This window comes from Myxocyprinus asiaticus, chromosome 17 (assembly GCF_019703515.2).
Source record: "Myxocyprinus asiaticus isolate MX2 ecotype Aquarium Trade chromosome 17, UBuf_Myxa_2, whole genome shotgun sequence".
In the NCBI taxonomy this organism is placed as follows: domain Eukaryota; kingdom Metazoa; phylum Chordata; class Actinopteri; order Cypriniformes; family Catostomidae; genus Myxocyprinus; species Myxocyprinus asiaticus.
The window spans coordinates 16,939,996-16,958,279 of NC_059360.1; the positions used below are offsets into that span (position 1 = coordinate 16,939,996).

Consider the following 18,284-nt stretch of genomic DNA (forward strand, 5'->3'; position numbering starts at 1 on the left):
TAGGTAGAAGTAAAAAGGAGGAGAGAATATACACAAGACTTAGATTAGGACACTGTGGATTACATGGGACTCTAGTAATAGTAGGTAAACATCAGGATGGAAACTGTAGGGAAAGGAATTAGAGATTTTAATCTAAAAACGATCCTCGATAAAAAGGAATTGGTCGGAGCTGTCACAGTTTTTAAATGAATCTGGTTTAGCTGAAAGGGTAAGTGAATCTAAAGAATAAATAAAAAGGAAAAAAAGGAAAAAGATTTTTTTTTCCTCCCCTTTCTTTTTGGGCTGGGAGGGGCCTGGTGTGTACACCGGAGGAGCTGGGTCCTGAAAGGTCCGGGGGGTACGTGGGGGGTTAAAGGAAAGGAGAGTCTGGTCTATGTTAAGTGTAGAGGCATTACTTAAGTTTGCGAATCACTGTTACAAGAAGAAAAGAAGAGTTTCGGTAGGTGGCGATAATGCTTCAACTGGTGGTAGACAATCGCCGTGAAACTCCAAAAAGAAGAAGAATGGACATTTTGTGTTTGGCTCTCTTTCAGCGTCCTAAAACGCAATTTGATATGGAATAGCAGTTGACTTTCTGCCGTCTCAACATTTGATCGACGCAGATGTGTAAGTGAAATGTCGATGCACTGTTAAATCCAGAACGAACATGGAAAAGATCTTTACGGTATACTTTATGGTATACACACTGAGTCTGAGACTGCAAGCCTTGTGATTTCTGTTTCTTTAGCAGTGAGCAGTAACGGAAGTGCAAGTGCAAGTGCCTCTCATAGAAATTGTTTTCTTTTTTCATTCACTGGTCCCACTATACGCTTCACTGCTGTTATTCAAGCATTTACTCAGAAACGGTGCTTGTCGTTGAAGATAACAGATGCACGCTGTCTGTGACGTCATCAAGTAGTATTCACAACAATCACAAGTGAACGCAAAACAAACAAACAAATGAACGCAAACGACGTAATTATGATTCGAGTCTCTGGTAAATATTGACAAGGTTGAAAAGGGGTCTTAGCTGACATGTCAAACTTTCAGTCAAAGTGTTCTGCAGCGCAGCACGTTACAGTTCATAGTTATAACACCTTTTGGTCTTTTTGCACTGTGTGTGTCAAATATTGATATTCTTACATTTGCCTGCTACAAGCAGCTTAGAAATATACAGTTTAAACTATGTAAATTATTGTCAATTACAAAGAGTGCTGCTGTGGACCATAAAAGAGACAGAAGCAATTGAGACAGCCTAAATAGATAGAAGAAGCTTGGAACATCCTATCTGCCAACAACCAAGAAAACTGTAGATATAAAGCTTGTGTTGATGTTATACATCAAATCAAATAAGAAAGCATGCTGATTCAGGTGAAAAATCAAATTATTAGCTAGAAGTGAAATTATACTTTAAAATTGTCCTTTAAATATTTTTTACTTTTTGTATATATATATATATATATATATATATATATATAGTACTGTTACCTCATGGTGGCCATGTATGTACAATAATGATTTCACAACTGTGGCTAATTTCTTAATTGTTAAACTGAATGTGTTACTACACTCCCTGACCTGCCCGACTTCATCTTAACCCTCCTATTAAAAATTGGCACCTTCCTTTGGTATTCACGGTCATTTTTGACCGGAAGGTTTAGATTTAGATTTTGTATTTTTTTTTGAGGATCATGATGATAAAAAATGTTTTCACTTGAAGTAATAACAATAAAATTATGAATTTATTTTGGGATTTTATACTATTTTGATCTTATTTACATGTAAATTTCTAAATGTTACCATTAATTTGCATATACAAATAAGCTTATTTTTGGGGGAAAAAATTACAAATTCAGAACCTACACTTCTATAAGTTGATACATGAAGATGATTGAAACATGATTGCTGCCATCTGGTGAACAAAATATAAATATCATTACTTAAAAACCATGTCATGCCAGTAACAACCAGTAGATGGCTGTAGCCACCTTATGGAGAAGGATATAGCAGCAGGCATTGCTCCAAAAAGGGGCGTGAGCTCCAAATCGCCATTAAAGATATAGGGAGCCCCTAACCTAACCCTTTCCCTAACCTTAATCGTGAGTGGAAGTGACGCCCCCTTTTGGAGTTGGCACAACCCCCTTTTGTAGTAACGCCACCCTCTTTTGGAGACTCAACCTCCATTTGGAGGTCTCTGGTCCCTACCTACTTGACCTACTGTGTAGTCTGATGGCTTGTTGTAACTTAATTTTAAATTTTATCACAAGATTTGCATTTGGATATATATTAGACATTATCAGACTATTATTTGTCAATGTTAAGAATTTTAAAATTGATTTGAAGTGTCAGTTTTTGCAGTGTATGTCATTATGCTTGTCATCAAACCTGACCATGGTGTTACAAAGAGAAGACAAAGAATAAGAATTTTTCTACCAATAATTTATTTCAAACACAAAATTCAAAAGAATATAAAACAGAAGAATCAGAGTAGCAATTTCAGACTTTCTAAAACATTATTTTGCAAACGTGTGTTTGTGTGTGTGTGTGAGTGTGTTAGATTTCTGTCATCAGCTGGAAAACAACAGATGACTTGGAATGCCAACAATGACTAAGAGATGGCTGTAGAGCCCCACTAATTGATGCCCTGATTCTGTGTGTGTGTGTTCTGCATTATTTACATTTACATTTATGCATTTGGCAGACGCTTTTATCCAAAGCGACTTACTTTACAGGTACTTATTACAGAGACAATCCCCCCAGAGCAACCTGGAGTTAAGTGCCTTGCTCAAGGACACAGTGGTGGTGGCTGTGGGGATCGAACCAGCAACCTTCTGCTTACCAGTTATGTGCTTTAGCAGTGTGTTATTGTCTCAACCCTTCATTTCTGTGTATGTTTAGCATTGTGGCTGATTTATTGGTTTTAGGGCCTATTTGACAAATGTAAAAAAGGGTTCTCTGTTATTGTCTCACTAGTCATGTTTGTGTTTAAGTGTGTGTGAGTGGGTGTGTATGTTTTGCACTGAGGATGTTTTAGAGTCTCACCCTGTAATTTCTGTCTGTTTTTTTTTTCTGCATTGTGGCTGATTTATGATTGTATTTGACAGATAAAAAAAAAATGCTCTGCTTTTGGTCTCTCTTTCCCATTCATTTTCAGTGGTCAGTCAATTTTGACCGCGAAAATCAAAGGTGTTGCTTTTTTTAGACTTATCGAATGAAGTCCATTTTTTTTTTTTTTTTTTAGTGCAGATAGCAAATGGAGAAAAAGTCACCAAATCTTGTATTGCTCAGATAAAGGAAACCATGATTACATTTTAAACATTTATTTTGGTCAGAAATGACAGAATACCACAGGATGGTTAAACTATTTAAAAAAATAAATAAAATAAAAATACAATTCTTGTATTTCATTCAGTGAGTGAATCAACAAAAAATGTAGATTCACTTTTTATGACCTCATTTTAATTAACTCTACATGGAATATTTATTCTTTTAAAAACATACCTAAAATATACACATTCCATTATACATGCAAGTTAATGTCCATGCCAGATGTTAAATACCCATATGCAGAAATTTGGAAGGAAAGCAAAGTGAAACGGTAAGCTTTTTGAAAATAAAACAACATGCTTTGCTAAGAAATATCTCGGCAAAACAATTGTCACAATGCAACTATTCACTGCGTATTAATATCATACCTGTACAATGACAATAAAGCGACTGAATCTTTCATCTTAAAAAACGCTCACCATTTCTATAATTTCAGGCCTGCTTACTGTCATATATCGCAGTCAATTAACTCATGCGTTTACTGTGTTTTCTGCAGTGCTGTTTAAATGTGCAGGGATGAGAAGGTTTCTCGCCCGTGCTGTCAGATTATCAACAGGACTGAAATGCAGCACACGAGCAAACATGAAGCCAGGTATGATTTCAAATGAGTTACTAAACTGTCATGTATTAACGTATACAAGTATGCAACAGCTTAAAAACATTAACCAGCTGGACTTTAAAGTGTCTGGCTGACATACAGCACAGTAATTATTATGCTGCAGTTAGAGAGTTTGTCCCCGAGTGCTCTGCGGAGCATTATTCGTCAGCAGAGGCCAGATATTAACAACACCTCTGGTATCGCTGCAGGTATGAAAGGTTCAGTCACTCGTTATGTTTAGATGTCATGTTTAGTAATGACTTAATTCTTGTGTTTATGTATGTGTTATGCTGTTATCAATTCACAATTCAGCCTGGCACAACAATCTGGGCTATTGTACTTTTATTCAAAACTTTGAAACGGTCTCCTTATTATTCTAATTATACACTTGGCAAATAAATGCATTGACTAAATGTACAGGATAAACACTTTTATACAGAAATGAGAAGAGATTGACAACTTGTAATCTGAGCAAAGGTTTGTGCCATACTGCATTTAGTGCACAGCCTCGCATTTAAGTTTTATAATCAATTGCACTGCTTTGCTTTGCTTTGTGTTTTATGATACTGTGAACCTTATGAGTGTTCACTTTCAGACTTTAGCACTTCTACATAATTGTTCCAAACTAGCAGCATCCATAATCTTCAAAAACATTTTTAAGAGACATTTTTGCTTTTTATACTAAGTTTGCAAACATATAGACTGTGGCAGGATCTCACAGAAATTATATAATATATCTGCTGTATTGATAGGATATCAACAGGCTAATGTTGTGATCTTGCACAAGGATCTTGCCGATGACTTTGAGGCTTTTTGTCAAGCTAATAGCAGCCCCCTCCCCCTGCTGTACAGGAGTAAGTGTGGAGAGTGGGGCTGCCCTCCCCTCGCCACAGGATCTGACATCAGGTATCATCAAACAGTATTATAGTGTTCACACTGACTGGGTCAAAGAGTAACTGAAATAAAACTCATTCTTTTTCATTTCTCAACCACCTACTTACTTGTACAGAGGGTGTTCATGTACAGATTATGTATAGTCACGGAGTGGTGTGAATGATTATTCTTTTTCACAGTCTTTTGAATTAACAATTACACCGTTTTCACTCACTTTTCCCCCCACAATTTAATTCAGTTTATCACAGATTTCCCTGTGGAAATCATAATTCAACTTTGGGTGATTCTCATGACACTTGTCAAGAAAATGCCCTGGTCCTGTTTTACTCCATAATCCAAAGAAACAAATAAAAAAAATCAAGCATATTTTAGGGCCATTAGGATTTTTTACATTTATATTTTCATGACAGTTCCGCACATTTTCACCCTCTAATTCTCATTACTGCAATGCGAAAAAGATGGTCATGATGATATTCTCGTTACAGCAACTTAAATGATACATCATAGTTGTACTGCCTTGGTACTGCCTTTATTTTTGCTGATTTCATTTTTTTTATTTTTTAAGTATTAAATAATTTATTCTAAAACAGTAAAAACTACTGTGTTAAGGACTTACGGTAATGAGAATCAATATTAATAATAATGGGAATAGTAAAAGTTAAACATCTAGACATGTTGCTGTAGTTAGAATGGGGAGGGGGTGTGCTTAAAGGGGTCATGACATGAGGAATCAAATTTTCCTTGATCTTTTGACGTATAAGAGGTCATTGTACTATAAAATATACTGTAAGTTTCAGAACTCAAAACTTCCACACAGTGTGATGTCACACTGTCGTACACATTTGCATCTGACCGCCTCCACAACAACACATCATAGCCTAATTTACCTTTAACCCTCCTATTGCATTCAGAACCTGCATGCACCTTTTGCATTTACGGGTCAATTTTGACTTGGAAAATCAATTATAAGCTTGGAATTCAAGTTTATTAATAATTCGTAACCTGATGGTTTTCATCTAAAACTACATTGGAAGTCTTTAATAGGTCCTTAACTGTTCATGCATGTAAAAAGATTGATATTTTTGGCATGTTATCTGACACATATAAAAGTTATATAATGTGTATTTTGAAAGTCTTGACAAAGTCCCAATGTTTGGTTCACGTACTAAAAACTATGTGGTATTTAAAAATAATCTACCTCTCCTGGGTCAAAAATGACCCAAACACAATAGGAGTGTTAATCTCTTCTGTAGCCCACCCAGCAGTGGTGAGCAGTGAGATGACAAGTAGAGAGAGCAGGTCAGTCAAGAGCAGAGAGCCAATCATAACAGTGGGCATTTACGGTCAAGTCTTAAAGGAGAGGCAGCACGTTTCTGACAAAGGGTCAGAATGAGAGTGGAAAATGATCATGTTTTACAAATATATTACTGTTTTTTGTGCAAAAAAACGTTACTAATATTATAAGTGAACATCAAGGAAGATATTAAAATAATAAAAAATGGCATGTCATGACTCATGACCCCTTTAAGTGTGCTGAAAATAATGTCACAATGCAAAAGATCTTAATGTTCTTAAATGTACGCTTTATTTTATTTATGCAAGATATAATTTTATATATATATATATATATATATATTTTTTTTTATGTTATTGATTTAGGTTTAAATATGACAGGGACATTTTTTGGAAAGGTTTCGTGAGAATCATTCAGTTTGACAGCAAAATTGGTTGTTGAATGAACATGTCTTGTTTTCTGCTCAGAGAGGATTGTCCAGAGTACTGTGTGTTTGAGAATGGCGTGCTGGTGAAGAAGATCCCTAGTTTATCTTCCTACACCCCTCAACTTCAGGACATGGTCACATTCTACCTAGGCTGCAGTTTTGGCTTTGAAGCAGCCCTAAAGGCTGCTGGGGTTCCTGTGAGAAATGTGGAACAGGGTAAAAATGTCTGCATGTATAAGGTAAGTATTTTATTAACCTTTAAAATCGTAAAAAGCACCAAAAATGGAAGTCCTGTAGGTCAGACTGCTTATAACCCTCCTGTTTTTTTGCAGACTTCAGTACCGTGTATTAGAGAAGGCAAGTTTCACTGTCAGATGGTGGTGAGCATGCGACCTGTACCACACGACAAGCTGAACACTGCAGCTCAATGCACGCACATGATCCCACTGGCACATGGAGGCCCTGTCCACATTGGACACCCTAGTATGTGCTTCTTTTCCAAAGAAATAATGTTTCTCATTATGAAATAAAGTGACCCCCAACCAACTGGTCCCAAGGTGATTTTTAGTAGATGTATGATTTCACACAGGTGTTCTAGAAGAGTAACCACAGGTGTTGTACATCACATTAAAGGAATATTCCGGGTTCAACACAAGTTGAGCTCAGTCGACAGCATTTGTGGCATAATGTTCATTACCACAAAAAAGTATTTAGACTCATCCCTCTTTTTGTTTTAAAAAAAAAAAACACAAGTTGAAGTTACAGTGAGGCACTTACAATGGAATTGAATGGGGCCAATTTTTGGAGGCTTTTGAGGCAGAAATATGAAGCTTATAATTTTATTAAAGCACATACATTAAATCTTCTGTGAAAACTTGTGTATTGATTGAGCTGTAAAGTTGTTTAAATCATAATTTACCAGGATCACAGGGTGGTCATGGCAAAATTGGCTATAACTTTACACAGAAAAGGTTAATAAGTGATTTTATCACACTAAAATAATGTCAACACGTATATTGTTCATGTCTTGAGACTATACTTTTGAAACAGTGAGTATTTTAACATATATGGATTGGCCCCCATTCACTTCCATAGTAAGTGCCTCACTGTAACCCAGATTTTATTTTATTTTTTTAAAGAAAAGGAGGGACAGGTTGACTTATTATGATTTATTTTTGTGGAAATCAACATTATGCCGTGAACACTGTAGATCGAGCTTAACTTGTGTTGAACACGAAATATTCCTTTAACTACGGGCATTTGCCACCAAAAATTGACAACCAGAAAGTACTTTACACACTTTTTATTTTAATTTTGAACAGGATCTATTGCTATACAATTTAAAACCCAGTCGACTTCTTTTTGTGAAATGTCTTGAAGAGTGAACTAGTGCTATCTTTCTTTAAAATACAACATGAGTTGATATTTTGTTATCTAATGCAATGACATTCATACATTTTTAAATGTCTCTTAAGTGTCAATACTTTTTGGGGCCACTGTAAAAATGTATGCTTCTAACATTTAAAATCAAATACCATTCAACCATTGTGGAAAACAGTAGAATGTACTACTTTGCATGAAAGTACCATGAGAAGGATATGACTAATCATGGAATTTCCTACAAATATATTTCACTATTTCTCCCCAGGACACTAGCTGTGTACATTTGAGCAAAACATGTCTAAACATACCTACATTGTGTAAAGCTTTTGGGCCATGGAGGTGGAAAAATGTGTACAACCTCTTTAAACATCTTTTAAATATTCCGTCAATTCCCTCTTATAGAACTGCTGGGCATCCGTGAGTTGTCCCGACCGGAGTACGGGGATCCAGTGGAGGCGTGTGCTGATGATGTGCCTGTGTTCTGGGCCTGTGGCGTCACTGGTGTTGAGGCTGTTAAGAGCTGCAGTAAGGCTTTCAGAATTGGGTTCAGCTCTAGATACTATAATATAAGAAAACTTTACAGGTGAACTTATGATTAAATTATGTCAGTTGTACTTGTACTCTTAAAGCCGTAGTATGTCACTTTTTCAGTGTGAAAATACTTTCTTATATCCCAGCTTAATATGCAGAGAAAACTATAAGCCATTCATAGATTAATTTTCATGAAAACTGTAAACACTGTGTCTGTGTGGCACTATAACTATTCCTGAGTGTCCTGTGTATTTGAGTGACCCTCTTAGACCCGGGACTATCTGACTGTTTAAACAACAGCAGACGAGGGGTGTATTCAGAAAACTGTTTTGAAAACATTGTTTATTTTTGCAGTTCCATTCGGTGGCGCTAGTGTCGCAGAAATTACATACTTCAGCTTTAAAGGAATATTCTGGGTTTCATACAAGTTGAGCTCAGTCGACATAATTTTTGGCATAATGTTTATTACCACAAAAATTCATTTCAACCTGCCCCTCCCTTTCTTTAAAAAAAAAAAAAGCAAAAATCTGGGTTACAGTGAGGCACTTACAATGGAAGTGAATGGGGGCCAATCCATAAACGTTAAAATACTCACTGTTTCAAAAGTATAGCCACAAGACGTTAACAATACAGTATGCATGTTAACATGATTTTAGTGTGATAAAATCGCACACTTTTTCTGTGTAAAGCTATGTCCAGTTTTACATCTTTGTTGCCATGACGATGTAACGTCATAAACCTTAAAACGACAGTAAAAATTACAATTTAAACAAATTTACAGCTCAAATAACACACGTTTTAACAGAAGAATTCATGTAAGTGCTTTAAAAAAATTATAAGCTTCACATTTCTGCCTTTTAAACCCTCAAAAAATTGGCCCCATTCACTTTCATTGTAAGTGCCTCACTGTATGCTCGATTTTTCTTTTTTTAAAGAAAAGGAGGGACGAGTCGAAATAATCAACATTATGCCTCCGCACATTAAACTGGGATAGTAGTGTTTTAAGTATTTTAACATGAAATATGAGATGAGCTGCATGGTAAGGTTCTATTTCAGCCATCGTTTGAGGCATACACTACTTACATAAGCAATTTATACGCAGTGTGAAGGAAATGAACTGTGAATGTTAACCTTTGGTTTCTGATGTTTCCTCAGAGCCTCCTCTAGCATTCACACACTCTCCTGGCTGCATGTTCCTCACTGATCGAGAGGCAGAAACTAATTCACCTCATGCTCTTGAGCCAGAACAATGTCCATTGACATTCTGCATCTCTCAGAATCCTCAGCATTACAGCGTGGCTAGCAAGAAAGCTGTTAAACAGATTCAAGCAATTGAGGAGCTTGCTGTTAAAGACCCAGGTATGAAACAGCACAGTTGTGCTGAACTCCTGTCTAATGTAGATTCAAGGTACAGCGGCCACCAAAAAGTTAAATGTGTTTGCATAAGATAACAAACTATCAAGCCAAGTGGCATTTCTTTTATGGAACGATAGCAAAAGCACACTCTTCAGAAAAAAAGATTTCATAAAAAAAGTTTGTTAGGTCTTAAATGATAAAACAATAGATATACTGTTCAAAATTAACACTTTGTATTTAAACACTTAGCATAAGTAGTAATCCATACAACTGAAATCTATATCTTCACAATTGATATGATAGTTGTGGGTGAGAAACAGATCAATATTTAAGTCCTTTTTTTACTATAAATTCTCTATTTTCACATTCTTCTTCTTTTGTTTTTGCTGATTCGCATTCTTCGTGCATATCGCCACCTATTGGGCAAGCAGGAGAATTAATAAGAAAAAAGCACTTGAATATTGATCTGGTTCTCACCCACACCTATCATATCCTGTCATATAGCTCTGAGAAAAGGTCTAACATCATTTGATTTCAGATGCCACTTCGTTTGATATCTAATCCAGTGACATTCATACATTTTTAATGGTGAGTTAAGTGTCCAAAGTTTGCTTTTGGTGGCCTCTCTGCTTACTGTACATGACTTATAATACTGTATTTTGTGAGCCTGATACATAGCAATCCTCTCCGGTTTGTGTGCAGGTGCGAGGGGTATCCGTGCACTCTTTGTGCAGGATGAGTTGCTCAAGACCTGTCTCTCTCTCTCCCACTCCTCCTCTGTACTCCTCACCACTGGGTTTCCTACACACTACATGCACGACCCCCCCGAAGAGACAGATGGCCCACCCGGAGCCATCGCCATGGCAGCTATGCTCCAGGCTCTCCGTAAAGAGGTGGTCATCGTGACGGATGAACGGGCTTTGGAGATGAATCAGCACATCATGCGGGACGCTGTGGAGAAAGGTGCCACATTGTGTTTTTGTCATTACAATTACAATATATGGCCAACAGCTGTGCTTGTTGAACATTTAATTTCAAAACCGTAGGGATTATAACATCTTCCACCCTTTTGGAAAGGCTTTCCACTTGATGTTGGTATATAGCTGCATGGATTTGCTCCCATTCAGACTCACCAGAACAGAAAAAGGATGGGGATTTTACCATCATTTATTGTGTAGTTGCTTTAGTTTGGCTACTTCCGCATTTTGTTTTTCGAATTGAATGTGTGACATGTCTTAAAATTGTGCAGGTTTGGGATAACTGATATAGGATATGTATACACTAAATTAATTGGTGATGGAATTTGGATATGGAATGTGTGGTTATTATGTGTGTGTCCACCAATAGGTGTGATAAAGACTGCAGTGCCAGTAATAAGTTTCCAGAGCAACGGTCCTGACTCGGCACTTCACTTCCTGTGCCGTGATGGAGATCCCACAAAGCCCAGGTGTAATGATGCTTCACACTTAATCACAATCTCATTTTCCATCTTTTGCCTTCTGTTAGTCTTTAATAAGATCAGATGTGATAGAATATGGGTGACAATACCATTAGTCTTTTGTATTGGTTAAGTTTGTTTATCATCTTTTGGACTACAGAAGAAACACCCTTACCATGATTCTGTGCCATGGCAATGTTCAAAATGGAATACCAGCCTACTACTTACTGAAAACTGTGCAGTATATACTGTACACAGCCTACTATAGTTTTTTAATAGTGTGTGAGACATAACACACAATGCAACAGTAAATGGTTTTAAACCGTAGTATGGTGCATTGATGTCACATGACCTGAAACCTTTAAGCTCGGAGGGCCTGTGAGAAAAAAGAATTATCAAAATATTAATTACTACAGTCTTGACCAACAAAAAAATAGGTATCGTTTAAAGCTTGGAAGCTCTATTTTACAGTGCATGTATCTGATGATTATAACTTCACAAAAAATAAACAGAACATAAAATGTCATATCATACCAGTACTTTAGAGGAAGTGATTATCTTTCAAACAAACCCACACACAAGTTAATCAAATGCATTGATCATTAGATAATTGACACATAGCACAATGTGCACACAGCATCAGGCTATCTGGGATCTTGCAATCTGGCTGAAAACACGTTAGCTTTCCTGGACCAGATGACATCATTGGAAATGGTGTAGCATCATGGAACGCTAAACAAACTAGATTGGGTTCAGATTGATGCAAAAAGTCATCCATATTTGGACAGATAGACATGTGATTGTTGACTGTTACATATTGCCATGAGATGGTGCCAAGTTCACAGACTTGATGACTCAAATGGCACAGAATGAGACTCATTCTGTGAAGTCTCATTACTAAAATCATGTTATGCAAACCTTTAGTCATCGTTGTGTTTGCATGTTTAATAAGTTATGTACAGTTATTTTGTTTTATTTGCTTGGAGAGGCTTTTGGACACTTGGAGAGTTTTTTTGGACACTAGGATAAATTATTTTTGTTATGCTATAACTTTTGATTGCTTTGTAGTATTAACACAAACATTTCTCAGTTACTGTTGATATGACTGGGAACAAAACAAGAGCGGAGCCACCTTATTTACACCCAGAGATATATAATGTCCATGTCTTGTTGTTAGCATTGTATCTAATTTCAAAATACATTGTTATTATGTGCAATTCACAGGTTTGACCACTTGGTGGCAATAGAGCGCAGTGGTAGGGCTGCAGACGGGAACTACTACAACATGAGGGGGGTGAACATCAAGCATTTAGTTGACCCAATAGATGATCTCTTCACCACTGCCAGCAGTATTGCAGGAATCACTACCACAGGTAAAGAATAGAGCATTTCACTAAAGTTATTTTTTTTATTTTTTTTTTTCTGTGTTAAAATTCCTTCTCCAATCCCAGCTTATAGTTCACCTAAAAATGAAAATTCTCGCCCTCATTTTGTTCCAAAACCTTATGACTTTCTTTCTTCTGTGGAATAAAAAGGACATATAGGGAAGAATGTTAGGGACTACAGCCTCATTCACTTTTCATTTTCTTGTATGGAAAAAAGATGCAATAAAAAGGAATGGTGACTGAGGCTAACATCTCCTTTTTTTTTCCATGGAAGAAAGTAAGTCATGCAAGACATAGCTAAATTGACTCAACTAATGGTGTGAGTTTGGGACGGGACATTAGTGGTGCAGAAATCACACACTTTATTTTTATCTTACACTATCAAATTTGGCTTTCGTGTTTGTACTGTATGTCATAAAATGGAATTAGATTTCGCTTTGATTCTGGCTTGATCTGAACCCTTTCTGACTCACAAAATCTTCTAATCTCTTTTAACGATCATAGTGCTTGATTCATCAACTTTGTTCCCAATTAATGAAAAGTTCAGTTGGCACCAGGGAGCAGTTTAATGAGATTTGTCACCTCTTTGGAACAGGATTAATTGTGCATGTGTGTGTGTTTGCAGGGATCGGAGATGGTGGTAATGAGCTTGGCATGGGCAAAGTCAAAGCAGCAGTTAAGGCACACATGCCTAATGGAACCCTGATTGCATGTGATGTGGCTGCTGATTTTGCCATTACAGCAGGTAAGACTTTTAGGCACATTTATGAACAGCAAGAGTATTACAAGATTATGCATAGTCAGAAAACAAATTTTTATAATACATTTCAATTAATACAGTATAATAATAAAGTTTGAGAATATTCTTGTATCAAATATTACACTTTTTTTCAGCTCGTTTTAATGTACTCAAAAAAAAAAAAAAAAATTATGCACTTTGTATTTAACTAAATTTAAGCTCTACACAGCTATATTTAAAGGAATATTCTGGGATAAATACAAGTAAAGCTCTATTGACAGCATCTGTGGCATGCTGTCGATTAACAAGTATTCCTTTAAATATTAATTATGATATACAGTACAATATAGAGAACTTATAAAAATAGTAACAATAATTTACAGTTAGTTAAAATTGACTTAAATTTGTTATAGCATGACATTGTATTTTATAACATAATTATATAAAATCGTTATACTTTTATATTATAAAAATTACAGTATGTAGTAAACTATAGTATAAATTATATAAACTAATATAAAAGTATATCTCTTTTGGAATAAGTTTGAAATAATGTACAGATTTTGCTCTTATGGAAAGAAATTGGTACTTTTATTCACCAAAGTGGCATTCAACTGATCACAATGTATAGTCAGGACATTAATAACGTGAAAAATTACTATTACAATTTAAAAAAAAAAACAATTAACTTCAAATTAATACATCAAAATATTCTCCACGTGCAGCAATGACAGCTTTGCAGATTCTTGGCATTCTAGCTGTCAGTTGTTCAGATACTCGGGTGACATTTCACCCCACACTTCCTGTAGCACTTGCCATAGATGTGGCATAGATGTGCTTCATCTGGTTCCCGCCTCCTCCTTGCCCATTTTAACCGTTATATTGGTGCCAAAACCCAGGACCAATGTAACGGGTTAAAATGGGAAAAGAGGAGGCGGGAACTAGCTGAACAGTCAAAGTAATATTTAAATTAAACTTAAACAAAAAGACATAAACATAAACACACACACATGGCAGCTGCATGTGGCTCTCTCTCTCCCGAACTGCATTTATTTCTCTCCTCAGCTGATTAGCCCAATTGGGGGCTGGACGTGCATAGTCACGACCTGGTCCCGCCATCCTCCTCGTCACTATATATATATATATATATATATATATATATATATAGTGTATATACATACAGTAAAATATATGCCCTTTATTTAATGTACTAAAAAAATGGCATTGAACTAAAGTTAAGTACTGTATTTTAAGGAATTTTCCCAGGGTAAATACAAGTAAAGCTCTATTGACAGCATCTGTGGCGTATTGTCGATGAACAAATATTCCTTTAAATATGAATTATTTGTGATATACAGTACAATGTAGAGAAATTATAATAATAGTAACAACAATATACAATTAGATGAAATTAACTTAAAATAGTTATAACATGAAATTGTATATTATAATTACATAAAATGTTTAAACTTTTATATTATTAATATTATATAATATAAATGATATAAACTAATATAAAAGTATAACCGTCTCTCACTCTCTCTTATATGTGTATGTGTGTGTGTGTGTGTATATATATATATATATATATATATATATATATATGTATATGTGTGTGTGTGTGTGTGTGTGTGTGTGTGTGTTTATAGTGAGAATGTTCATTATATTTTATAACATAATAACAATTATATAAAATTGTTATACTTGTTTATTATATATAATATGAATTAATAAATGATAATGTAAATTATATAATCTAATATATATAGTGTGTGTGTGTGTGTTAGTACTCTGCAAAAGTATTGGCCATATATGACATTATATATAGTTAAATATTCAAGTTATCATCCAAGTTTTTATGTAAACCACAGTAATAACATAACTTCCACTAGTCTTTCACTAAAGTCTCTGTGGACTGAATTGTGGATCATCTTGTCAATGCGTTAGATGTCTTCTTTATTATAGGAGTGTCCAACTGGGGTGGCTATGCTGTCGCCTGTGCTTTGTATGTTCTGAACCTCTGTCCCATACACTCACGTTACCTCCAGAAGGGTTTGGGCCTGCCACCTACATCTGAGCAAAAGAGTCTGTGGGCTGCCTGTCTGCCTACCATAGCCAAGGTAACAGACCCCTCAATAAAAATAAAAAAAAATAAATAAAAAGATACTTAAAATACCTAAATTGTTCAGCCCCACAATACCACAAAACATCATTTAATTGAAATCTTCATCAAAAGCCACAAACTGTTATTGAAGCCATGTCTCACAAAAAAACAAAACATCTCTCACATTGTTGACAGCACAGATTATTTAAAGTGTACCTGTTGGTGAGCACATGTGAGCTATGTGTTTGACAGAAAATGAGAGACCCAAAGCAAGGGCTGTGCTGTACTCCTGTAGCAGTAACTGCACAGAGGCTGTAAGTCTGTAAAGAATAGGGTAGCGTCAACACTAGCCATTTTTATATTTGTGGTGAACTGCAAACCACTTCAGATCTTCTGCCAGGATATGGTATAATTATCACGGCCACAAAGGCTGCGACCAGCCCATTAAACTTATATTCACATTCCTTTCTGTTCTCCTAAATATTTTCTGTGTGTATCATGATGTTTCTCCTTATTGGCTGCTATGGATTGACTCTTTAATAACACTTTTCCTGTTTCCCTGTTTTGAAAATTCTTACTCCCACATCCCCCTTAAAATAAAAGACCGTTATCACTGAATGAATTACCAAAGATTGATGGCAGTTCAAGGCAGAAAGCAGCAAACTCCCAGCAAACTTTTGGTTTTGGTTTTACAGTGACCAATTTTTTGAAGGGCTCTTAAAAGTGCGATATGGACATGCCGAGCAACTGCCATTGAGATCAACAGCAATGCTATTGGGTAGCTTTTTGACTAAGTATATTAGAACTACTTGGGCCACATGACTGTTGTGCAAGCATACATTGAGTTTTGACCTTTTGTGTTTCTCTTTATGTACAGGAGGAAGAGATGCTCCACATTTTGGTGAAATATGGAGTTCGTAGTGGTAAGACGGCAAACCTGGGCCTGGAGGTGGATGGATTGACCTTTCACCCATACCATTCTGACATCATACAGCAGCTTAAAGATCTCACCCTTCCCTGATGTCATCATGTTAGCCTACATCAGACACATGTCCAGAGGAGCTAAGATACAGATCTGAGACTGATGTCAAAGCTGACTAATGCTCCTTTGTTTAATCTCTTTCTGACAGATGAATAATGTGATTTAAAAGAAGAACATTTTTTGTGCTCTTACCTCTTCCAGCAATTATTTCAGTGGCTTCTTTCTGTAAAGCCCATTTTGTGCCATGGGAAACAATTGATTTAAAAGATTTTTAGTTTTTTGCATATTCCAGATGCCTTGATGTACTTTCTACAGCTAAATAAAACGATCGTCTCAATTAAGTTAGTCTATAATTTTTGTTTTTGTTATAAAGTTAATTTACCCCAAAGCAAAAAAAATCTTTAAGGGAAAGTTCACCCCAAAATTCTGTCATTATTTACTCACCCTCACGTTCCAAACCCGTATGACTTGCTTGCTTCTGCGGAACACAAAATATATTAGGCAGATGTTAGAAGTTAATAGGCAGAATGTTAGCCACAGTCACTTTCATTGCATCTTTTTTTTCCTTACAATGAAAATGAATGGTGACTGAGCATTCTGCCTAACATCGCACTTTGTGTTCCACAGAAGTAATTCATACAGGTTTAGAACAACATGAGGGTGATTAAATTAATACCAAATTATTCAACAGCTTCTCTGAAATTGTTGGGTACAATTACACTTCATATCTCACACTTTTAAAAATGGAAGTACCGGGGCCTTAACCACCTCAGACACCAATTGCACCCCAATACTGAGTATTTGTTTACATCCTTGGGCGATTCCACGGTATGATGATGGTATCAGAAGACAATACCTTGGTATTTTTATATGTATTATGGTATTGAATTAACACTTTATTCATATACCACATGGACTTTAAATAATACATGCCTTATTACCATGGTAGGTACCAAGCGCAGAACTGTTTCTCAGAGTACACAGAACCACATGCATGGGACAGTAGAGAGCAGCTGTTTTAATTCACATGAGCGTTACATAACACATTCATGTTATTAGGAAATTTGTATATTATCGCTGATCTTTTTAGAGTTAAGTGTCTTTCTCTCTTCTGAGATTCAACCAAAATCAACAATGGAGAAGACCATCCCTAAACCCTTAATCATAAAATAAAATAAACAGCAGACTTTTAATTAGTCTGGCTCTGGTTACACCTGAAAATATTGTACATTTCTCTGGGACCGGATTAACAAGCATGGAAATAAAATAAATAGGCCAATCCCTCAATTTCTTTAATAATGGAGCAGGATAAGTTTCTTAGTGGGAACATGACTTTATACTTATTGATAACAGCTGTTTCTTGGCTTCTGTTTATGCACCTTTGTTTAAGATTCTGTTTCCAGCAGAGTAACACAATCAAAACCAAACCAAAGCAGCCAGAAAACACAAACAAGAGTGGTATCTAATAAAAGAAAGGTTTTGCTGCAAACCGAAGATGTCCTATATTTTTATTGACAGTTTATTATGATTTATTGAAAACTCTGTCATTATTTACTCACCCTCATGTTTTTCCAAACACATTACTTTGCAACACAAAGGGAGATGTTAGGCAGTGTGTTAGTCTCAGTCACCATTCACTTTACTAAATTTGTTTTTTCTCCATACAATGAAAGTGAATGGTGACTGATTTAGGTTTGAAAATTAGGGTGAGTAAATAATGACAATTTTTGTATTTTGGGTGAAGTATAAGACATCATTTATTTTTATATATATATATATATATATTTATTATACACACATTGATCAGTCACAACATTAAAACCACCTGCCTAATATTGTGTAGGTCC

At 35.8% G+C, this 18,284-nt stretch overlaps 1 protein-coding gene across 2 annotated transcripts; it reads left to right on the forward strand.

Moving 5' to 3' along the window:
- Window positions 1-453: 453 nt before the first annotated feature.
- dglucy (D-glutamate cyclase) lies at window positions 454-16,778 on the forward strand. 2 transcript variants are annotated; one of them, XM_051722762.1, is made up of 13 exons: window positions 454-606; window positions 3,803-3,898; window positions 4,657-4,810; window positions 6,560-6,758; window positions 6,852-7,002; window positions 8,305-8,427; window positions 9,589-9,792; window positions 10,492-10,752; window positions 11,137-11,236; window positions 12,452-12,600; window positions 13,238-13,357; window positions 15,317-15,471; window positions 16,333-16,778. In XM_051722762.1, the coding sequence occupies exons 1-13, from the start codon at window positions 603-605 to the stop codon at window positions 16,474-16,476; spliced, it is 1,860 nt and encodes a 619-aa protein (XP_051578722.1). In that variant the 5' UTR covers window positions 454-602; the 3' UTR covers window positions 16,477-16,778. The 2 variants fall into 2 exon arrangements, with proteins under 2 accessions (XP_051578722.1, XP_051578724.1); XM_051722764.1 differs by lacking the exon at window positions 4,657-4,810.
- Window positions 16,779-18,284: the final 1,506 nt, after the last annotated feature.

What these genes read in the sequence shown, in the direction of transcription:
- dglucy (XM_051722762.1), top strand. An exon ending in GCGGGACGCTGTGGAGAAAG is followed by an intron (nt 10,753 to 11,136) that starts GTGCCACATTGT and finishes GTCCACCAATAG; the next exon opens with GTGTGATAAAGACTGCAGTG. An exon ending in GTCTGCCTACCATAGCCAAG is followed by an intron (nt 15,472 to 16,332) that starts GTAACAGACCCC and finishes CTTTATGTACAG; the next exon opens with GAGGAAGAGATGCTCCACAT.